Raw genomic sequence first — 20,581 nt, 5'->3', positions numbered from 1 at the left:
CATACTGAGCCTCTGGCAGAAATACATATGGCAGTTTCAAGACAATTTGGAAACCCTGAGGAATATCACTAAGATGTCCTTCATATCTTAGCACAAGTGTGTGTAGTAGCAGGTATGTGATTGCAGGACAGCGCCTTGACAATGTTATGGGTGGTAAGGATTGAATGTCACATTTACCAGTTCCCAGATTCTATCTATTGGCCCAATACTCCGTGGAGTCATTGTAGAGCTCAGGGCACTGAGCCAGGTCTGTGCCAGAGCATGTTAACCCATTGCCTACATTCCATTCTTTCACCTTTCATCTCCTGCAACCAGTCAAATATATGGCTTACAGATTGCACAGTGCAGTGCTCCTGTTATATTTCATCATCTGAATCCCTCTATTTGTTTCAGGACACTGCTCGGCATACACAGAGAGCATATCTGTACTGTGAAGTGAGAACACTGTGGGGCTGATTCAGAGTGGTACACCTGCCCTGAAAGTGGGCGCACCCACATGCGCCTACGCAGGCTTGCAGACTCTAGCACTTATGCCTGTAGAGGAAGGAGGGGGAATGGAAGGGATGTTCTAAGGTGGCCTAAGTACAGTATCGTCGTGTTTACACAAATGTGGCCCATGCATATATGCAGGTTAGGAGGCGTATATATTTTGCATCAGATACAGGGCAAGTGAAAATACTCACCGATCATGATGACTTGTCATAAACCAGACGCATATGCTGCCGATGCAGAGGAGGACGCATCCCAAGATGTGTAAATATGCTATTTTTCTATGCTCTTTTCTTTAGCCATTTATTCCCATTTTGCAACCAACTCTGTATCAACTCCTGTGTGTACAGACTATAGGGCTTATGCCCCTGTTGATTGCCAACCCTGATGTCATTTGTGCCCCACTTCTTAACTACTCCCCCATCCCCTCATGTCTCTAATGTCTGTCTCCCAAATCTAGTTCCATTTCTTCCTCCTTCACAACCTGTTCAGTAAATATTAATATGATTACTTACTGAAGCAATGCTATGCCACTCACATCTCTCATACTTGGTGAGTTACAGAGAATAACACAAGACAGATTGTAAGATCAATCACTACATATATTATAAACATTTTAGAATTATCTGGAATCATGAGCTAATTGCTAAATGATGCAGCATAGCTAACGTTTATTAATTTGGTCGTGCAACTGTCCCTAGATTGGTTTATGTAGCTCTACATATCTTCTGGTTTACAACCCCATTCAGTTATGAAATCAGAGTGACCACAGTGATCCTGTTATGTTAGCAGAGTGCTGTAGCTTTCAAACACGAGCTCGTCACCATTGGTGGTTTATGGAATGTCTGCCATAATGTTATATAAACATAACAGTATGCCATCATTCACAGGGCTGGAGATGTCATACTGTGGCCCAGTCTATTGGAAAACCGTCTGTTTTAGTTTACAGAATGTGAGAGATGAGAAGTAGAAGTTGCGATAATCATCCTTAAATACGCACAATGTTAATAATTAACCAACAGGGGGAGCCATACTTTGAATTTATTTTCAGGAAGACGGATAATTCATTACCAACATAAAAATGCACTCTCATACATCTGTAAGTATGTTTTTTTTCAAGAAATACACTGTATTTGTTCTGGAATTATTCAGTACAATGGGGTAAACAATTCTACCTTTTTTATTCATAACAAATTATAATAACATGAGTAGCAGCTTCCACACTGCTTGTTTAGCTGAGGAAATTTGAAATATCAACAATGGACATCAATGGACCAAATTCACTTTGATTTATGTTTGATATATTTGGAGATATTTCTCAGTGGTCCAAGTATCATTGGGTTTGTAGACTGTAACGATTAAATAAAGCACACTTGCTTGCTTTTCAAACTTAGTTAAATTACTGCATTGCTGCAGTGGACGCTTGATTCTATTTCAACCAGGGGGTATATTTACTAAACTGTTGTTTGAAAAAGTGGAGATGTGGCCTATAGCAACCAATCAGATTCTAGCTGTCATTTTGTAAAATGCTCTAAATAAATGATAACTAGAATCTGATTGGTTGCTATAGGCAACATCTCCACTTTTTCAAAACATGGCGGAGTTTCTATGTTCTGCGGTTTTCTCTAGGTGCTCCCGTTTCCTTTCATGTTTCAAAAACATACAGGTAGGTTAATTGGCTTCTGACAAAATTAACCCTTGTGTGTGAATGATGAAATATTCTCTGTAAAGCACTGTGTAATATAAGTAAATGATAATAAGTAATGAAAAGTACCTGCCCTCGAGGTGAGAGGTCGGCAAGACTTCATGATGCAATTCACCTCATCAGTATAGGGGCCAAGGGGTATAATGCATAGTTGCCTACTCTCCCAGAATATCCGGGAGACTCCCGAATTTTTAGGAGTTCTCCCGGACTCCCGAGAGAGCAGGCAAAAAACCCGGATTCAGATTTCGGCGTTGTTGAAGATGGCGGGGGCGGGGCTAACGGTGACCCACGCGGGGCCACGCCCCCTCGATGGACCCCCTCCCGGAAAGCTGCCTGCAAAAGTAGGCAAGTATGGTATAATGATGCTATGTATGTCACTCAGTGGTCACAGAGATGGCCTGGCTTGATGACGTGATTTGCCTCAGCGCTGCACCCTTCGGGAGAGCGGTCCCCTTGGATTCTGGGAGCTCTCCACCTAAGGAATCTCCTGGACATTCACGAGAGTTGATAACTAAGTCTCAGAGATAGATGCGCCCTTCTTTCATAAAGCAAGAAGAGCTTTAGAACCTTTCAGTAATATGTTCTGTTAAAGTGCGCCAGCTGCTTGCACAGGTCGAGGCAGCCATACTGGAACAATATTTGTAAGAAAGGAACCTAGAAATCCACTAGGAACCAGTGAGGAATGGTGCTGCTGTGCCATTACTGGTTCCGAATGAACTGATTGGCTGTACTCTCATAAACGTTCTTCCATAAAGAGCCTCATTGATGTTGTTAGTTCTTAGTGATTTGATAGATTGTATTTGCCTGCCATCGGTACAGGGCACCTAGTAACTGCCTTCATTGTGTGTAGGCTACAGGTGCAGCTTAATGTGCCCACAGACAGACAGGTGAGCACGACTGTATTATTGTGTGTGTGTTTGGGTGTTAGGGAATTTAGGGCTAGATTTACTAAACTGAAAAAGTGGAGATGTTGCCTATAGCAACCAATCAGATTCTAGCTGTCATTTATTTAGTGCACTCTACAAAATGACAGCTAGAATCTGATTGGTTGCTATAGGCAACAGCTCCACTTTTTCAAACCCGCAGTTTAGTAAATATACCCCTTAGACTGTAAGCTTCATTGGGGCAGGAGCTGATGTGATTGACAACATATCCTCTGTACAGAACTGCATAATATGACTGGCGCTAAAACAATAATAAATAAATAATAAAAATTTAACCCATACAACTATTTCTTTGTTTGTTGTCGAAAAACTTCTACAACATTTTAGTTTAAGTTACAGTAGATTACAGTAGGCTGGTGAGTACGTTTTCCTAGTTCTGGGAGTTATGTAAATTGGTTATAACGTAATGACCAGCTGTGGCTGTATGAAGTACTGATCTCTCATGTCTGCTTATTAGCACAGAAGAGGCTAGATATCAAGTTCCAGATGTATGGTTTAACAAATACTTTGAAGTGAATGGAATGATTGACAGCACACTTTCACTTACACTAGATCCTCATTTCGATACAACTCAGAGCTCACGTAACAGTTATCTATCACAATTAGGATAAATAAAAATTAGGATAAATAAACAGAACAGGCCACCTGCACAGACTGACAGGACGGGCTCTTCCTGACATTTTTTCCAAGGCTGTTTACATCATGCATATTTCCTGTGTTTGTTTTCTGTGTTTGAATGTCACTAGAGTTTCATTCTAAAGACTAAATTAGTCTTGGAGCAAAAAAAATGTAACACAGTTTTATATCTACAAAGTTCAAGTAATAATACAATTAAAAAATGCGGCGCTTTTTTGTCCCCAATTTAAAAATGATGCTACAGTGCAAACGGAAGAACAATACCAGTTTGATGTCACATACGGCTCCCAATGAAAACCGTCTCTCGATAAACAACGGTAGATATCAGTCTACGCCTGTTCTGTGGCACATGGCACTGTGTCAAACTGATTTAATACCTTAAGCCTAACTGCACGCTGGCTGTTTCAAACCACCTGTTCCGCGTCACATTTTTCTTTCGGTAGACGGAAGGATCCAAAACACTAGTGTTTTTTCACTCCCAAATCCATTTTGCCAAGAACTCTGTGTGCTAGGGCTACACTACTCATGGATATCAATGACCCCTGGTGCACTAGTGTCAGCTCTCCTCTGTCAACCATAGGGTACAATGGAATGCAGAATGGGCGGATTAAACCCACCAGTGAGTATTAGTCCTAATTCTGAATTGCTGTTCTACTAATGAAAGGCAGCACTTTCAAAGTAGTAGTATCACTTTAAATTTAATAAAGTGGATTTGCCAGCTGTATGTTAGCTTTTTTTGTTTAATAGTTGAAAACTACTTTATTCATTTGTTAATCTTGCCCCAACCATTTGTCCGGGAGATATACTGCCATATATTATGATCAAAATGCAAATGTATGGACTCACCATCATCAGCTATTTATATAGCGTCACTAATTCAGCAGCGCTGTACAGAGAACTCACTCACTTCAGAGCTCTAAGTCAAGTTGTGCATTATTTCTTCTCCACTAACACCAACCTCATCAATGCAGGTGCTCACAATGCTCATGTAGAGTTAGACGCAATGTCCGTCTAACACACAGCCAGAAATGACAGAAATAAAAACATTTTACACAGACATGGACGCATCTCAGCTGATAGTCATCGTTATCAGTAACTTACACCAATGGTCTCCTGCCCGCAAATGTCCTGTCTCCTGCCAGGCACATATGCTTCTGAGTCTCAATCTACATAAGTCGCATTTGTACTAACACATCCATAATCTATTTAGCCTAAACTTACACACACCATCCTTCCCCCGTTTTGCCTCTTCAATCGTGAGGGCTGCAGGCGGTCGTAAGCGTGAAATGCGACTAGGGGGTATATTTATTAAACTGCGGGTTTGAAAAAGTGGAGATGTTGCCTATGGCAACCAATCAGATTCTAGCTGTCATTTTGTAGAATGCACTAAATAAATGACAGCTAGAATCTGATTGGTTGCTATAGGAAAAATCATCACTTTTTCAAATCCGTAGTTTAGTAAATCTAGCTGTAAGTCTTTATTTGGCCACAACCGTAACTAATGGTTTGCGGGCATGCACAGAAGTAAAAAGTGAATTACATGCTGCCTATCACACTTTGGGTCCAACTCTGCTTGATCCTCAATGTTTGCAATGTTTATGAGAAGTGAGCAGTAGACCTGCAATGTCTGTGCACTATACTGGTGTACGGTGAGGATGCAGAATATTTCAGTACACTGGGAGCACTTGAGTAGATCACGGTAATACTGATGAGCAGAGTACTGCCCAGCTTGAAATACAGCCACCAAATTGAGGTGCACACAATACAGTACTGGCGTGATCTGGCTAAATGATAACAGTCAGCTAAAATAAATACACATTTACAATAAACAAAAACAACAAAAATTGCTGATATAAACTTGACAGGTCAAATAAATTCTTACTAAAAAAAAATGAAATAAAAAATACAGGGATTTTATCCAATCAAAATCTTATAATTCATCCTGGACGTAAAATAAATTCTTATACTATAACACCCCATGATGTTAGGCACTGTAACTTTGTTGAATAATGAAAAACATTTAAGTGTGAATGATTCAAAATATCTTCTATGTATCACTGCAAAATATTTCCACTACATCTTTTATCTCTTCTTTGACAGCTAAGAATATATCATATTCAGTTTGAAATGTATCTACAGCATACAAAAAAAATACATTTGCTTTCAAACAATAAAACAGCCTATAGCTTAATATGCACAATCATGGTACAGCTTTGCTAAAAATAGGACTCTGCAAAAGAATTAGCATGGAAAATGACAAAAATGCTAGCAGGATAGAAAAAAAAACTGCACAGTGGCACATTGTTTTATCAGAACCTAAGCTGAGCGCTGACATTGAGATACAAACTGTACTGTAGGATTGGAAACATACCATGCATCTGAAGTATGACATGCCTCTGTAGACTGATTGCTCCTGGGATAACCTGCAGAGATGATCTGCCGTCTCTTGTTCATGCAACTCTTTTCATGGTCACTGAAAAAGCCCTTGGTCTGAGTGGGGTTTGCAGCAAAGGTCTCTGGGTCTGGCTGAAAACCATTTAGCATCCCACTGCCAGACCTGCTGTCCGTGGCTTCGTGTTGATAGCCGTCAGTCCTGTGTTGATATGAGGAAAGTGTGTTCTTAGACACTCTGTACCCATGAGAAACTAGGAGGTCCTCTACGCTGAACATGCTGTGCTTCCTGGAGAAACAGCTATGCCGGGGCAAACCTTACTTTCAAAGGGTCTTTCATCACTGAAAGGAAAAAAAGTAAAACAAATATCACTCAGCACGTGTTACATGCTGGTTTTAGAATCTTGGGCTTCACAAACTTCTTTTTTCTTCATTACATACTCTGTTTAGTTACCTAATATTAAATTATATGCAGATGCTCTGATGAGTAATGTGAAGAACTTGCCAAGATAAGAAACCTCTATGTGTAGCCAGAACTGTGCTGCTGACTCTGCTTATTCTAGAAGGTGCCTTCGAATCAGGAAACAGTTTAGGAAATGGTAAACATTCAAAGTACTCAATAAAAGCATGACAAGAGATAAAAGGCTGTGTATCGTTGTTGTGAGCAGAGTTAGGAGCCTATTTATTAAATGGAGAAAAAAAACCCTTCTCTGGCAAAAACTGGTGTTTTCGCTTCACCTGATCTATCAAACCCTCCAAGCCATTGACAGCTTTCGTCGGGTCACGGATGCACTGGGTGGAGATGTAGGAGTCCTCTAACCCAGAGCCATCTTAACGCATGGGCACGCTGGGCCCCACGAGCATAGGGGCCCCATAGGCTTGCCAACTTTTTAGTATATTTTTCCTGGAGATTTATACAGAACCTTCAATCCCTCTTTATCAAAACGTTTATGTGGACTAATCACCTCAGTATCAGCGGTTATCTGTACATGCGATATTGCTGTTGCAAATACATATCTTGACCATGACGAAAACGACCTACACCTACTAATTGTACATATGCAAGACAAAATAAACACACATCATTTTTAGAAGCCGTAAAGCTATAATAAAGTTCTTCTAATATTTAAAATAGTCCGTGTCTGCTAGTCTTCAAACTTCATTGCGCTCCGTTCCATTTCTTTCATTATTTACGTTTAGTAGGTAGCAGGGGGAGGCAACCGGCATGGACTGTTAAAAATATTACAAGCCTTTGTTTTGTTTTTTTTACTCTGCTCTGCACCATTTCACGCAAAAATATGTTTAAATCTGCTGTTTATCCCTTGCTTCTAATTCCTCCCCCTCCCCCCACCACACATGCACGCTCTCATTTTCCACGATTCTCCGAAATTTACTATGAATCTTAGTTGTTTGGTTTCCATTAAAAAATTGATTTGAACGGCCCATGCACGCAAAAAATATAATATATAACACATTTCGTCATTGCGGGAGATACTAAAGTTTGTGCAAGAGACCGGGACAGTGAATTCAATTCCTGGAGACTCCGGCCGTTCCGGAAGGGCTGGCAAGCTTAGGGCCCCATGCTAATCTATGTATGTATTAATGGTTTGTTTTATCCATAATTTACATTTTTATTCCTGTGGGTGGTTGCATAGGTAGGACCCCAGTGCACTGGTCTTTCCGAGGGCCTATAACGTGCTAAGACGGCCCTGCTCTTAACGCTGGCAGCCACTAGCGCCGGGGAGGTTAGCATCGCTCAGCTGCTTTGTCAAAATTTTCTAAATAAGTCATGTCATAGGTTTTCTATGGATAAGATAAGCGGCTGCTCTATCATCACTTAATAGTAAATAGACCCCTCTATGTTATATGATTGATGTGTGCAGGCCACACCCAAGACAGACAAGCTTTGTTATAAGAATGATTTACATGGTTACAATAGGAAACTTCAGTGACCTTTTAAAGCGGGTTCATTATTAGACCCATTTTAGTGTAGATTCAGTGACTAAGACAACCTTAACTTGCTGATGTTTCACAGGAAATGTTATCTGGACTTAAACATCATCAGGAGAAGGGCAACAAGGAAAGTTTATCTCATACAAAGGCATGTTTATAAGAGTCAGGATATTGGCTGTAATGTATATAACTGTTTTAGGTCACATGCAACTAATCATGAACTGGTGGCTATCACTTAAGCTTCCATATATTCAGCAAGATGACAAAAGAGATTGCACTGCATACCGTTTTCTGACCCAAATTTCTATCCAAATTGTCCCTCTTTCGGGTACGATCTATGAATCTATTTGGACAAATTCATCCTTTATACATTCACCATGTATGATATTATGTGCACAGAAATTTGTGTTTTACATTTGTATAGAAAAGCCTGCCGGGGTCTGGTCAAGTGTCTTTAAATGGAGATAAAATGGATTTTTAAATGACTTTTTTCTTATACAAGATCTTAGGGCCCCTCTTTGGCGATTGCAGACGTCAGGAGGTATGGTACCGCATAGGCCCGGTTTTAAAGATTTCAGTCTCTATGTATCAAAGCAAATATGAAGTATAGAGGAGCACATTTCTACTTTCTGCTCTTTGTGTGGCCATCCACCGTGGGAGCTTTTGGTGGAGTCGTCAGAGAGAAGATTTGGATCCAAATTTTTCCCTACATTCAGATGGCCAAATTAGAGAGATCCGGCCAGTGAGTGATAACAGGGGCCATTATTAGTGATGACCATACACACATACAGAGGCGGAACTAGCTGTGGGCCCCAGTGCAGGCAGGCGGGGGAGGAGGGAATCGGGGCACCGACCCTCTGCATCTGCCATGCTGCGGGCCCCATTATCTTCATGGGCCCCAGTGCACCTTCTGCACCAACGGTAGTTCCGCCACTGCACACATATAATTTAGTGGTCAGAGGAACCCCACACATGAAACTATTTCAGGCCAACTTGTTCTCAATTGCCATCTTTAGACCATTCATGATGGAATACAGTAAAATATAATAGTGAATTTTTATGAAAACTGTGCTATAGAACCTGTGTACACATACTGGAGATGTTGCCTATAGCAACCAATCAGATTCTAGTTATCATTCATTTAGAACATTTAACAAAATAGCTAAAATCTGATTGGTTGCTATAGGCAACATCTGGGGGTAAATGTATCAATCTGCGGGTTCTTCAACACCCGCGTGTTCAGCCTCTTCCGCGATTAAATTTCAAGCGGCGCTGCATTGTAAAGGGTTAACTTCCCTTTACAATGCAGCGCCGCTTGAAATTTAATCGCGGAAGAGGCTGAACACGCGGGTGTTGAAGAACCCGCAGATTGATACATTTACCCCCTGCACTTTTTCAAACCCGCAGCTTGATGAATTTACCCCATGGTGTTGTCCATATCAGCCAAGCAGATGCTGTCATTTTCAAGCAAATGTTTCATTGGTTGCTATGGGCTACAGCACTTTTTCCTAACAGTCCTGTGTAATTGTATTCAAAATTGACCTCAGTGTTTTAATAAAAATACAGTATATACAATATTTGATTGCAAATGACTTTGTAGCATGGCAACATACTGTAAGTTTTAAACTGTGTGAACATAGTTTACAAGGGAAAAAAACACAGCAATCTAGACACTACAAAAATACACAATACATTGTTTCCACATTAATTTGCCAAGTTTTTTCATGACTGATTTCAGAAGGCCCAAACATTTCTCTGATTATGCAGCTTTACAAACCATGGAGTATGTGTTCCTCCTGTCTGAGTTCTGCGTTGCCAAAACAAAGCTGTCTAGTACTGATCTGCAGACCCAAACGTTTGCGTAGCCCTACCCTTACTCGTCTCGCTCCTCTACATAATTCAATCGTGTTCAGATCATGATGGTATATGCACTTGCCAAAATTATCTCCAAGATGTGCAGACATTTAAAGACGTCCACCTTTGAAAAGCACCTTCTGTTCAGGGACATCCAGTTATCCCTTTGATGGGCGTCACTGACTCAAAGGGGTATATTTACTATGCCGAAGTTCCGGCAATTTTATAAAAGACAAGGCTCTATGGGCTTTGTCTTTAATAAAGTTGCTGTTTTAAAAAATGACTTCAAAGCTTCGGGAATCGGCGGTTCTGCATAGTAATTATACCCCAAAGTGTCACTTGTATGTGTATAGGTAACGGGACTCCTCAAGTGCTGAGTGACCGCATCTGTGTCCAGGTTGGGTCCACTCATGATTGACCAATTTACGTTAATTACGTTTTTTTACAGTGAAAATGAGAAAAACAAACTCATCCAACGGGATGAGAAAGGTATCATGTTTAAGGGTATACTCTGAATTTTAACTTTGAACTTTCAATTCTTTGTAGAGAATCAATTTGTTCCATTTGGTGGAACATTGATCAAAGTTACTGGATAGTGCAGCATTAAATTTATCCATCATCTAAATATAATACAAATGAGATGGGCTTTTGGAGAAAGACTGAGGAGTTCTTTGCCCTGTGACTGGGATATGGTGGATCTTGTAGCATTCCAAATTTGACTGATGAGGTCTAGGTCTTGTCTGGTAACAGGTTTATGTATAAGGTTGAAAAGAGCTACTGTTGGGCAAAAGGTTATTGGAACAGATGACAGTTTGTTTAGAACACACAACAAACATTTTCCAAAGTGGTTTTACTTTTGTAGAATTCCATTACAATGGGGTAAGAATCCTATATTATTAGTTTCTCCAGCACAAAGTGGAATGTGAAGGAAACATTCTGTAAAGTTGTGATAAAGCTAAGTACCATCTGTAAGCATACATTAGTAAGCTTTCCACATAGTTGAGACGTGAAGATGTTTTTTTCTAACGTTTTTAAAGATAGATCATTGAGAAGGAGATAGCAAAATATTTAATTTCGATTCCCTTATGCAGCAACGTCGCTTGAATCTATAATATTTGTGATAAATACAATTCCATTTTAACTCTCATACAATTTTGGTCCCTATTACTCTCTATACAATTCAGAACTATCACTGTTATAAACAGGGAATTCACAAGCGATCTAATCTATTTAGTAAAGGAAGATATCACTGGTTTAGAGACCTACAGGCAATATGTAACGTTGTAAACCATTTTATTTTTACAAACATATAAGACCCCCCTTCAAATCATATTTGTTCACCCCATGTACAATCAGACCATTAACAATGTTTAAGACACAGAATGTTTGAGAACCCACATTTCTATTTTTCTTTTCATTCACTGTATTTAGTTATATACAGTATCATCATCATCATCATCATTTATTTATATAGCGCCACTAATTCCGCAGCGCTGTACAGAGAACTCATTCACATCAGTCCCTGCCCCATTGGAGCTTACAGTCTAAATTCCCTAATATATACACACACTCACACAAAGACAGACAGAGAGGGAGACAGACAGAGACTAGGGTCAATTTTTTGATTGCAGCCAATTAACCTACCAGTATGTTTTTGGAGTGTGGGAGGAAACCGGAGCACCCGGAGGAAACCCACGCAAACACAGGGAGAACATACAAACTCCACACAGATAAGGCCATGGTCGGGAATCGAACTCATGACCCCAGTGCTGTGAGGCAGATGTGCTAACCACTAGGCCACTGTGCTGCCCTAAACGCAGTAAACGCTTTGTCAAATCTCAAGGCATTTATGCTATAAAGATAAAACCAAACAATCACACACCTATTTAATAATCCAATGCTAAGCTTATACGTCATTAGTGTGTGGAAGATGCATGCAGTTCTGCTATTCTATCCAATGTACTAAGACCTTGAATTATATTAGCAATTTGTATCACCATGGAAATGTATCTGATTACGGACACGTTATAATGATGTATAAGCTTAACATTGGATGATTAAATATGCGTGTGATTGGACAGATGAACTATTTAGAACGGAAAGACTATATCAGTCGAAAAGCGTCGGACAGAGGATTCACCTTAGAAAAGTTTTCTCCTATGAACAGACCTGTAACGGAGCGGAAGTCGGACACACCCTGAACTCTCTCTTCCTAAAACCTTAAAGCTGTGTTCTATTACATCTGATTCTGGTAGGAGGCCATTTGTTCTATCTCGGTGGAGGTGTAATGTGATTTTACAAGAGTTTTTATTGTAAGTGTGATTTTAGGATTTGAACAATAAAGTATATGAAAGCACTATTAGTACTTGTTTTACTTTGGGAGATGTAACATATAGGGGCCTGATTTATTAAGGAAATTAAATTAAGACGTTTCTTATTTAAGTCTCCTGGACAAAACCATGTTACAATACAATGGGTGCAAATTAGTTTTCTGTTTTGCACATAAGTTAAATACTGACTGTTTTTTCATGTAGCACACAAATATCAACTTTAAATTTCAGTGTACAAATAAGCTATCAAGTATTTGTGTGCTACTGTTACGAGCCGCGGCGGTGCCCAGCCGCCGCGACTCTCCTACCTGCGTCTCGGCCGTCACTATGGCGACCGGGACGTCACTTCCGCCCATGACTCGGCCGTTGCTGGGGCAACGGATGGACGCTTCAGCGCTGCGTCCCGGCGGTGAGAAGCCGGGCGCATGCGCTCAACAATATTACAACACCTGTGGGCTAATTAATCTAGGTGCAAGGGGGCTGAGGATTATCAGAGCCAGGCTCTGATTGGCTGGGCCTACTACTTAAGGCAATGAGGTCTGCTACCTCATTGCCGGTTATAGCTTCTGTTCCTCAGTCTGCTGACCTGCTTGTTCCTGTTCCTGTCTATTGTATTCTGCTGACCTCTCGTGTATGACCCTTGGCTTTGGATTTGGACTTCGCTTGTGTATCCCGTGACCCTGACCTTTGGCCTGTTACCGTATCTCTTGTTTGCTTGTGACCCTTGACCCCGGCTTGTTAACTGGACTTGCTACCTGCTGACGGCCCTTGACCTCTGCGTGGACCTCACTCCGCTTGCCTGGGTTCTCCCCAGCCGGTACACACTTCACGACCCTCTGTCAGTCTGCAGCCCAGTCTGTCCCCACCATCAGGGGCTCCAGTGAACACCTGATTGGCAGAGTAGACTCCGGGTTGTGTTGTGCCGGCTGGAGGGGTTCCTAACAGCTACATGAAAAAACAGTCAGTATTTAACTTATGTGCAAAACAGAAAACTAATTTGCACCCCTTGCATTCTACCATGGTTTTGTCCAGGAGACTGAAATAAGAAACGTCTTAATTTAAGTTCCTTAATGAATCAGGCCCATAGTCTTTTTCTCTGGCTTCTGGGATCAAGGAATAAAAAAGTGTCATTAAAGAAGATTATGAAGCAAGAAAGACTGACTTTTCCAATCCCTAAGAATTTATGGTGTGGATTCTATTTTTGGCGAATATGAATTGTCCTACAGTTTAGTGGAACTTTGTATAGAATTAGGGTGGCACCCATAGGAGTGGTTGCAGAAGGTTATCAACTCTGCTATATACGTTATTTGCCGTAACTTAGAATTTTAGCACCTGGGGCGAGAAAGAATAATGCCTCCCCCTAGCCCTTAATTTTAACCAAATTAAACTAAAATACTTATAAATTGCGCCCCCCCCCCCCCTCCTTCAGCGTTGCGCCCTGGGCGGTCGCCCCTATCGCACAGTCCTAGTTATGGCTTGGTTATTTGAATGGTGGAACAGAACTAAATTAAATAAATGGTGGGGGTCCCAGGGAAGGACCCCACTAAAGTACTATTATTGTGAAGGAAGGATATTTAGTACAGAGGTTATTTAAAATACAAAACAGTTTTAATCTTGAAGATTCATCGCTGGACCATTAGAACCTTTGGGTGACCAATCAGATCGGGAGTAACGCCAATTTGGTCTCAGGGTAAGTAGAACTTTTTGGTCCCATCATAAACAACATTTTCAGTTGGAATCCTTTAACAAACTGTTGGCATACACAGGCAAATCTCTCCTTACGTGCCCTTGGTGTCCAATTATACACCCGCTGATTAATAGTATAGACATACCTCCCGATTTAGGCTGGATGGTCCAGATTTGAGTTGGTAAGTATGTCCACACTCATGGTAAGCGAGTGCCATGTGCCCCAGACGTAGGTACCATTGGGACCTGGCATGATGCTAGCATGACATGACTATACCACCTTTTTGAAAATTAAAAAAATGTTGGCAGATATGCATAGATACAGCACGATATAACAAGCTGGCATATAATAGTTTCAGGCTTATTAGCTCTCATCAGTGCAAGATATGGGACAATGGTTTCTACTGTGTACACAACCGTTCTTACATGCAGTATTGACATTCACCATCTATAACTGTATGAATGTGTATGTTGTACTTGCACTATTAATGTTTAATAACTAGCTATAAAAAAATGCACAAGCATTTTAAAAAGTAATTACACACTTACCAGGCCTGGCACAACCCATAACCATATAGTGAAATGGCCCCCCATGTAGAGAGACGTCTTAGCTGTACATCAGCAGCATTTATCTCCTTGTTCTTTGCCCTCACCCATACAAAGAGCCAGAATCTCTCCTTACATGGCCATGGAAGCAATATTTTATGTTTGAAGTTAATCCTTCGTCTCACAGCTGGATTACCACTGGCCCCTATCCAAAGTCGAAACAGACAGCCACTTGGATGTTCTTCGAAAAGAATCCTGCATTTTGTAATACCACACATAAAGATGCTCAATTAGAAGGTTTTAATGACTGCACCCACATGCATTCCACATAGGGAGATTATCTATGTATCAAGCAAAGTGTTCAAAACTACACAGACTATCATGTGAGTGTGAGTATCATGTACAAGTGTAATGGTTAGTGCATTACAATTACTCACCCCATAATGACAGGGAAGGGGGGAGAGGTCACGTTGCAGTGCTGAACTCTGTTTAACCCCGTTCATGCTGGTGTGGTCTGCAATGCATTGTACAGCCTCTGTCATGATGCCAGCTACACAGTGTATAATCCTGGCATCTAGCAAGTGTCACCGTGACGTGACATGGCAAATCTTGGCAAGAGTCGGTGTAGTTAAGAATGGAGGAGAGAAAAACTGCTGGGTAAATGGCTATTGGCAAATAAATGATATTCAAGAGATGTCTACATGAAACATGACAGATCTACGGATTAGATAATAATAGCTCATGGCAAGTAAACCACTACTAATAAAACAGAGGAACTCAGCGGGATTAGAAAGTTATTCCTTAAAGAGAACCAGGTCAGTTTTATGATAGTGGATTGTTTACATACTGCTTAGTGCAATTTTACGCAAAACAAGTTTCAAGGAGGAACAGACACAAAGTTCCGGCAATACAATGGTCCATGGAACTGCATTCACAATTGTATTTCTAAATTCCCATTTTGTGGAAATGTTAGTATGAATAGAGCAGGAACAACAATGTTCAGTTCATTTTGCTTTGTGGTGCGGTTGCTGTAGGCCTGGGAGAACTTAAGGCCGAATTTCGCTTACGAAATTTTCACAGCCAAATGCAGTGGTATGAGTATTTCCTGGAACAGTTTCGAAAATGTTCCTCACTATTTAAATGTGAAAAAACTGTTTTTCTATGTTGAGAGCCATCCCACGTACTTCTCTATCCTCACTATGAGGGTCATTTACAGTCAGACGACTATGCATCAAAAGTGCATGTCTAAAATATACCATACTTGCCAACATTTGTTTTCTGGCTTCCGGGAGATGCCGGCTGGGACGTGGGCGTACAGGGGGCGGGGCGCCGAGATCGCATCATGTTGGCCCCGCCGGGTGAATCGCAGCGTTTAAACCGAATTTTGCGATCAGGGAGATTGCCACACTCGCCCGGGAGTCCGGGAGACTCTCGCAAAATGCGGGAGTCTCCCGGACATTTCGGGAGAGTTGGCAAGTATGAAATATACTGCGCAAAAGAAGCGCATTTACATGTATATTTTGTACATCTTGAGATACGCTTGGTGCAAAATGATTAGGAATTGCACAACGTGTATGTCAGACACAATTACAACTACAAACAATTGCCGCTCTGTTTTGTTTCATAGTTTATTCCCAATTGAATAAAGCTGGGGGAAAAAGAAGAGGATCCCCTGGATTTAGGTGACTAGTAAATGGGTAAAAGAGAGTGTGTGTGTGTGTGTGTGCGTGTGTGCGTGTGCGCGCGTGTGTGTGTGTGTGCGTGTGTGCGCGCGTGTGTGTGTGTGTGTGTGCGTGTGCGTGTGTGTGTGCGTGCGTGCGTGTGTGTGTGTGTGCGTGTGTGCATGTGTGTGCGTGTGTGTGCGTGTGCGTGTGTGCATGTGTGTGCGTGTGTGTGCGTGTGCGTGTGTGAGTGAGGGGAATGCTTTTTTTTTATTTTTTTAAATAAAATATTTAACAGTGGGCCCTGGATGCCAAGGCATGCTGGTGCTTATAGTTCTTCAGGCTCCAGCATGCTCTGGCAGCCATTGGGTATATGCTGGCATTTGTAGTTCTACAAGCACCAGCGTACTCAAGCAGTTTAGGCTGTCAGGGCTTGCAGGGACAAGCAGTAAGCCAATCAAAATAACCCTTAATTCTAACACTTTATTACCCCAACACCCACCAGTAAGGGATGTTGGGAGGAGTCCCGATTCTGTGCTGAACATGATAAGGTTGTGTTACATTATTACAGGGGGACCTCATGCTGCCAGCAGACCAGCCTGTCAGAGCCTAGAACTGGTTGAGGCCTCCATGGTATTCATCCTCCTGATATCCTGAAATTAGCACTACCAGCCCACAATATGGAAGCATTTTTTTTCGGGAAGGGGGGGGGTATTTATTTAATTGTTTAAAGTCTGTTTTGACACTAGTAAGGTCTAAGCTGATAATCATCATCATCATCAGTAGCATGGATCTTGTTCCAGGGGTTGACCTCTAAGCTGATCACAATACATGACCTGTACCTGTACACGCCTCTTTCCTCCCCCATTCTGCCTCTCCAGGCGCAAGGAGGCGCAATTTGGAGATATGCAGAAATCTTTATATGGACATAGAGATACACTTTCTTTGGTGCACATGTGCAGTGAGAAAAAGCATAGTTTACTCTTAAAAACGGCCATTAAGTTCAGCTCTATAAAACTATATATGTGACCATGCTCATCAGAGTCAATCATTTGCATCCAGCGTGAGCTGGTTTCCTATGATCTTTCCTGAGCGAATCAAAACACTGTCTCTTTACACTTACATACATGTAAACATCTAATCATTTTAAAACTAAACAGGTTTCCTTTGAGTGGTATAAAGATCTCTGCACGTGAATTTTCTTGGCAGCTTCCTTTTAAAATCAGCCCTTTGAAGCAACTATATAATTGAAAAAAATGATGTAACAGCTTTACACATGCATGCGTTGCTCTTTTTTCTCTTTTTCAGTGTTCCATTGTAGCCTGTGAATGTCTGTTACATAGTCGTTACCCTATAATTAGCTGAGAAACATGGAATCTCAGAGCTCCGTTTTGGAGCAGAGCGGTACCAGATGTAATATTTAGTTATTACATACCATATAACACAGCTGTGCTTAAAAACGGAGCAGAGTTGACCTTCGCCACCTCAGAGGTGATGACGGATTTTGGAGCATGGGGTGAGAGCGACACCACATGTCACATTATAATCATCAATCTCATTAACACATAGACCCCATTCTTTACAGGTGAGGTCTGAGAATGGGTACATTATCAGGCCACATATAATGAATAAACAAAAGTGCCATTACACTGAGAGCAAGGTATATTAAATTGGTGCTCACAGTTCATCACTTCATCACTCATCACTTGGGGCAGGGACTGATGTGAGTGAGTTCTCTGTACAGCGCTGTGGAATTAAAAGCGCTATATAAACAATTAGATGATGATGCATCAACATATGACTATCTGTATAATTAGGTGCGAATGTGCATCCCAAAGCACAATGCATCACAAAAGAGGAAGAAATAGCATTTGCATCTTCATTTTTTGCTTGTAAATAACTTTTTGGTATTTCAGTATCTGTAATAAATTAGTAGTAGATTTGTGCTATGAAATAAATAATTGCTGCTGGCATTGCAGACCGATACACCCAGTATCACCAGACAGTGTACCTCCCTTTATTGGAGGGACAATTCATGTTTTGGATTCTTTCCAGCTTTTTTTTCTTCATATTTGGTCCAATAGATTCTTTTTAAGGGTTTAACCATTTCCTAACTCCTAAAGGGGTTCTGTAGCTCTAAAGCTCAAAGTAACTAAATGTACTGTATATACTGGGTATTAATAGAAAACTGTGTTATGTTAATCTCTGTCCGTAAGCCTACAAAGGCTTCTGCATGATACTTACTTGTAGGGCTCCCATCATTTTCAAATGAAAAAATATATTTCCGATGTGATCTGAAGACCATAAAATCTAGCCAAGCAGGTCAGAGATCTGCTCCGCTGGATAAGAATCAGCGAAGAGGGAGCCTCCCTCTTCCTCCTCTGCATGGTCCACTCATGCTTGGCTTCTTCTCATATTAATACAGCACACATCACAGAATAATAAATACTTTTATGTAATTATTTATGTATATACTTTCCCAGATTTATTGGTCATCAATACATAAATAATCACATAAAAGTATTTCTCTGCGATGAGTGCTATTAGTATTAAAAGGAGTAGGACCCGAGTACAGAGAAAATATATACTGAGCATGTGCAGGCTTTTTGTCGGGCAATAGAGCACAACAGAAGGAAGACAAGCTGGGCGGATGTTCTCTCTGCAGGAGATACAACGTACTGGGACAGCTGCTCTTCGCTGGCACTGTCCTACTGGGATAGAAACTGATAATTTGCAGCGATACAGATAGTAACAATCTTAGGGGCATATTTATTAAAAAGGCATTTTTGACACAATAGCTTTCAATCCTTAAATAAGGATTGAAAGATCGTGTGTGTTTTTAAAAAACTTCAACAGGAACAGCAATTACAAAAATATGCTGTTCCTGTGCAGACCCCTCTCTTATCTTTGCTATGGCCACCTTTGTGATAGTGACCGGAGGGGAGAGCAGTAAGATGCGGTGAGGGATCAGAAGATCCTTCTTCCGCATCGCTCTCCCCTTACAGCAGACCTGAAAAATTACACATAGGATACATGTATACACTTGTATCAATAAATACAGCACATAAGCAGAGCTCTTTCGACTATTAGGTAAAGCATGCACTGGGTGGCATTCAGGGGCAAGGGGACATCTGCCCCCCCTGGGCCAGTCCCACAGTGGGCTACCTTGGGCTGGGTCACTGAGCCACCTGCAGTTTTACCTTTAAAATGTTCCTAATGGGCTGCTGAGTCGAGTCTTGCTCCCCGGGGCTAAAATTTGGCAGCCCTCTCCTGGTGGCATTCTCAGAGACAACAGATAGCGCTTTATATTCACCCTGCGTCTGCAGGCTGCATACATTAGCACTGACTGACATAAGATGGATATTACAGAGCAGTCTCAGGCTGCATTATGGTGTCCTATATGTACAGTGTATATTTATAATGGAATGTTGCTATGCTGGTGGTGCGCTGTATGTTCTCTAGTTTCACTCTTTTTCAATTGGACACCTTTAATAATTCCTATTATCCAGGAATTCAGACACCTGATGCACTTGGACTGGGAGGATAAAGGAGAATTCATTCCTAGGTACAAGCTTGGGGAGATTTTTATGTCCTGTGCAAACTTCTTGTCATATGGAGCCACAATGTCTCAGAATAATTCCCACCCTATGTTTTATATAAGTGTGAACTACATTTTCTGTATCTTTCCACATGTTCTGATGTCACTTCCTGTATATTATCCTCCCTGGTTTACCAGGCTGTGCTATAAAAGCCATGACTAGGTTGAATAGCGGCTCTGCTCTAGATTGAGGTAGATATGATATTGGGTGCACGTTAGGGTGAGATATGGTATGGAAAATCTTAGTTCTGCCAAACATCAATAAAGGGTGTCTTAAAAATAAATAAATAAGATAACATTTTTTTTAATCAAACATCCCATTAAATTTAGGAAAGTTTGAGAGGCTTGGTTATCCCATGGGAGCCTTTGTTACAGTGTGGTGACATCACCCAGCTAATACATGTTTCTTCCTGAGGATGCAGACTAGTGTGCTCATTTCCATTCTGCAAATTTAATCAGCAGATAGACCATGATTGGCTCAGTAACTATGTTCAAACAATCACAAGTTTACTTCATTCCATCAAGAAAATATTTTCCAGCAGCTACTGTGCAAGAAACAGTCCTAGTCCATAACAATCACTTGCACAGTCTCCCATAACACTGAATGGTGTAAGCTGTACTTGGAGGGCTTAGATAGTCTGAGAGGGCTATTTGCTAACAATATTAACAGCATACTTGTCTACTTTCCCAGGACTGACACCCAGGAGCGTAGGCCTTTGTCCCATATGCCGGCCACCTCCTAGTTAAGTGAGTGGGACAGCAGCCTCGATGACACCGTTTTGCGAACT

At 41.1% G+C, this 20,581-nt stretch overlaps 1 protein-coding gene across 3 annotated transcripts in view; it reads right to left on the bottom strand.

The window, feature by feature from the left end:
• JCAD (junctional cadherin 5 associated) overlaps positions 1–20,581 on the bottom strand; it is a 78,902-nt gene that overhangs the window by 26,262 nt on the left and 32,059 nt on the right. For 2 of the 3 annotated variants that reach the window (XR_012692738.1, XM_075212024.1), the window contains exon 2: positions 6,146–6,507. Coding sequence is in view for 2 of the 3 variants with exons in the window: in XM_075212024.1 (XP_075068125.1) it covers positions 6,146–6,444 (299 nt within the window). In the remaining variant the exon portion in view is untranslated. Of the gene's footprint in view, positions 1–6,145; positions 6,626–20,581 lie in introns of those variants that run through there. The other variant, XM_075212025.1, reaches the window with a different exon arrangement.

This window comes from Mixophyes fleayi, chromosome 5 (genome assembly GCF_038048845.1).
Source record: "Mixophyes fleayi isolate aMixFle1 chromosome 5, aMixFle1.hap1, whole genome shotgun sequence".
Classification (NCBI taxonomy): Eukaryota; Metazoa; Chordata; class Amphibia; order Anura; family Limnodynastidae; genus Mixophyes; species Mixophyes fleayi.
This window is presented reverse-complemented; position numbering and strand designations above follow the sequence as displayed.